Source organism: Ziziphus jujuba, chromosome 12 (genome assembly GCF_031755915.1).
Source record: "Ziziphus jujuba cultivar Dongzao chromosome 12, ASM3175591v1".
NCBI classification, from domain to species: Eukaryota; Viridiplantae; Streptophyta; class Magnoliopsida; order Rosales; family Rhamnaceae; genus Ziziphus; species Ziziphus jujuba.
In genome coordinates, this window is record NC_083390.1 from 6,767,110 (window position 1) to 6,771,404 (window position 4,295).

The window sequence follows — 4,295 nt, forward strand, 5'->3', positions numbered from 1 at the left end:
AAATGAAACTGCTGGTTAAGGTGTAACATATTAATATTGATTACATTATGTTGTGCATATATATATATATATATATATATATTGGATAGTTTTATGATGCGGTACGTTCGCATACGGATTCTCATCAAAATCGATATTTAAAAAAAAAAAATATCGATTTTACTCTGTGTACATAATAATAAAGTCAATATTTTTTTTAAAATAACATCGGTTTTGATAAAGTCGCACTGTAACCTCACTTCATATATATTTATATAAGATTTGAATTCAAAATGATTGCCGCATCCTTACACGAATAGAATAAAATATTAAAAACCTTATTTCACAAAATTAACTCTTTCTGTTACACCTTTTGAGTGATAATAATCTATTAGCACGGCTTAAAAAGATCGTCAGCAAACAAAGTAATATTTATATAGAAGGATGATGAAGAAGACGAAGATCCTTAAATCTTTATATATTATACTAGGACAAACAAGAAGAGCAAAAAAATAAAAATGTCTAACTAGAAGGTCGCTATCACATAAAACGTACTAACGATAGTTAGAATTCTCAATATCCTTGGGCTGATCTTCTATCAAATCTCTAATTAATTAATTAACAACATAGAGAGAGAGAGTTTCAAGACTTGTTAGAATCCATCATTGGGTCCATTACTGGTTACGTTTTGATCTTGATGGTGATGAAAATGGTGTTGTTGACGCCGGTAAGCGGCAACCGACATGGAACTGCTACTCTCACCAACATCTTTCTCACACCTATTATAATCCTCTTCAAGCTCTTCTTTAGCAACCCTTTCCATTCCCATATTAAACTCCAAAGGCCTGTGAGACGAAGACGACGACACGAACTGAGACTGTAATGCCTGTGTTGGATGATGATGAGGAGGAGGAACTACCGAAGGAAGCTTGGAGAGAAGAGCTTCAAGGCTGCTCATGGAAGGAGTTATCTTCAATGGTAGTTGATTATTATAATGGTCGTAGAATTGATCTGTTGGAGGTGCAAGAGATGCTTGGAAATGCCATGCTGCTGCTTCTGCTGGGTTTCCATAGCCATCCACCTTGACAGCAGGAAATGCTGAAGATGATGGATGAGGAAGAAGAACTCCCGGGATGCTTTCGATGTAGCTGAACTTCTTCCTTAGCATCACTACATGGCTCAAGTCCTCGATCACCTTTAACATACATATGGTTTCAGTGATCTTTTATCCAAGAAATTTTTGACTAGGATAACATATATTCGGCAATAAATCACTTAATTACTAGTAATATAGTGACTTTGCCGGATATAAGTTGATCCTGGATAAGCGAAATTTCATAATTCCTCTGATATATATATATATATATAGAGAGAGAGAGAGAGAGAGAGAGCTGACCTTGTCAATGGCTCCTAACTGAACAACTCCTTCTCTCACTGCTATGAGGGCAATGGTCTGCAAGATATTTGAATTTTTAAATCATAAAGGGCAAAAAAGAAAAAAACTATGGGAAGTGATATATATATATATATATATATGTATATATATATATCTATAATGATGTGTTTTTTTCAACGCTTATCTGAATTTCATTGAAGAAAAATAAAAATATGTCAAATATTTGGTGGAGTGGCTTTTTTAACTTTTTCAACGCTAACCTTTATGCCAGACTGAAACTGGGCTTCCCATGTCCTAGGGTGCTGAACAAAAACCCATATATATAAATTTGTGAAAAAAATTACATAGATTAAAATCAAAACCACAAACTTAATGTAAAAGTAGTATATATTTGAAAATAAAAATTTTCTTACTGAGTCAGCAGAGTTATGCCATGCTGATAAGAAGTTGATTTCTTGTTCATTAGGTTCTTTGTATATCCATTTATGACTATGATCTGCAGCAACTTTTCCTATCAAACTGCATCAAAATACCATCAAAAACCCAAAAAAATAAAACTTTGCTGAATTTGCTTTTAATTCTCTAATTAGGGTTAAAAAAAACAATGTTTTTTTTTTTTTCTTTTTTGTTGGTTACCCTTCTCCATAATTATAGATCTCATGTGACATCTTGAAGAAAAGCTCAGGTTGAAGTCCCTGGTGGTACTGCTGGAATTCACAGTTTCCATATGCGGATGGACCTGCTTGACAATCACCTGAATTCATCTCCGCTGTCGTTGATGACGACGCTCCAAAATTGCAGAAACCATCTTCCCAAACTAATATCCTATACGTTATTCAAACAAAGCACACAATTAACGAGAAAAAATTTCATACACTGCCAATGTTTTGAAAATATATATATATATATATATGCACTACTCAGTTTTTACCAAGAAAACTAACAAAGACACAGTACCAGTTCCTTCTATTCCCTCTTGACCTGTCATATGCCCCATGAGCTTCCCATCTATCACACAAAACCCGAAAAAGTAAAATAAGATAAAATAATATAAGAATCATAGCAATATCATATTCAAACATTGAGAAAGCTTAATATGTATATATGTGTGTGTGTCTATGTGTTTATATATGGTATAAAGTAGTATTGCTTACTTGGGAGGTGGGTAATTTCTAGGAAGGATCCTCCAAAAGACTGCATAAACCCACTGAGAGTTTTCAGGATTGCATAAGCTTCTTAGTGTGTGCTGAAGAAGATGGGTAACAGCTAAAGGGCTAAGTTGTTCTTCCATGGATGACCCCCTACCTTCTTAGTTTTTTGTTGCTCTCTCTCTCTCTCTTCTCTGCCAATTCTACTTTCAATCTTTAAAAGAAGAAAAACCCCAATATCCTATCCTTCTTTATATAAGCCTACCAACAAGGAAACACAAATTTATAGCTCTCTATCTCTCTCTCTCTTTCTCTATCTCTCTCTCTCTCTCTCTCTCTCTCTCTCTCTCTCTCTCTCTTTCCCTCCTGTTGAGTGTGTGGAAATGAAATACAATAAAACCATGCTTTAGTTTTTCACCAAAATGATTTCCCAGGGCCCCACTGTATTTCTCTTCCCGGTCCTCAACAGTCTCTTTTTCAATACTACTCCATTAAAAACTATTAAAAAAACTTGTGTACCTACCAATTGTGCAACAATCCTTTCACAAGTGGACACTTCATAAATATCTTTAAGGGAAACACGTTTTATTTTAATTTTGTGTAATTTTATGCTTGATTATATATAAGTTATTAAGTTCACATAGCATGTGATTAATTAATGTTGTATAGAATGACGTGGAATCAACGTTAAATATTTAAATTTTTCTTTAAAATTTACTAATCCAGTACCATTTTTTTCCCCCTATACCTTTGTCCCAATTATGAATTATCAGAGAAAGGACCAAACCTTATTATTCTCAGACTACATCATGAGTATGGACTATCGAGTAGATTTTTTTTTTTTTTTTTTTAGACCACCACCCCCCCATCTTAATGTGTTACCATTCTGATTTTCTGACACAGGCCAAGTTATTACCACTCATTTCAGTCTCAGGAAAAAAAAAAAATTATAATAATAATAAAGCATTTTTTGTTTTATGACTACCTTCTTCATTTATTAACCCCATCTAAATAAAAACAAAACAAACTGAACCACCCATCAGAATTTTTTAGCTGGCCAATGTTTCATTGTATATAATTATTTTCTCAAAAAGTTTTATTTATTAAACTTCTTTGTTTTTTACTTTTCACAAACCAGCTTTAACTTTAATTGGTATACTGAAAAGGATATTCAAGTGTCCAGAAGTCATTCATCAACCTTCTGTTATAATTTCGATGAAAGACTGACCCATATTATTATTAATAATAATATAGAAGCCAACAAAAATGCAACTAGCCACTTTAAATGAGAATTAGTCCATGGCTTAATTAAGCTTCGATGGGCCATTAAAAAATTACCATTTTCTGACATGGAATTTCTTTTCGTTTTGATCATAAATATTTATTTATTATTATTATTTTTTTATTACATTAGAGAATTATTCTTTAGCACATAGAAACAATGAAAGCAGTACTGAAAATTTGTACTGGTGGTGTTTTGTACATACACTCAAGAGTAATTGTACATATATATGTACGGGCATACGCCTTTCTTTTACCACTCAATCAATTTTTGAAGAATTCACCCCAAAAAAAAAAAAATCAATTTTTTAAAGAGTTAAAATTTAATTATATATCTTAATCATATTTTCAGACCTTTTTTTAATTTTTTTATATATATTACATAATTTATATTTAGAGAAGAAGATTAAAAAGAACAAGATAATAAGCAAACATAACGATAGCATTTGAGAGCTCTCTCTCTCTGTTTCTCACTAGTCGCTCTCTTTTTC

The 4,295-nt window shown here is 32.4% G+C and overlaps 1 protein-coding gene across 1 annotated transcript; it reads right to left on the reverse strand.

Annotated features, from left to right (window-relative positions):
- Positions 1-427: 427 nt before the first annotated feature.
- On the reverse strand, positions 428-2,867 carry LOC107428741 (protein RICE SALT SENSITIVE 3). Its single transcript, XM_016039326.4, has 7 exons — positions 2,530-2,867; positions 2,333-2,383; positions 2,012-2,200; positions 1,789-1,894; positions 1,636-1,677; positions 1,376-1,432; positions 428-1,174 (listed from the first exon to the last, which is right to left on the reverse strand). Exons 1-7 carry the CDS (start codon positions 2,664-2,666, stop codon positions 632-634), a joined length of 1,125 nt encoding a protein of 374 aa, XP_015894812.1. The 5' UTR covers positions 2,667-2,867; the 3' UTR covers positions 428-631.
- Positions 2,868-4,295: the final 1,428 nt, after the last annotated feature.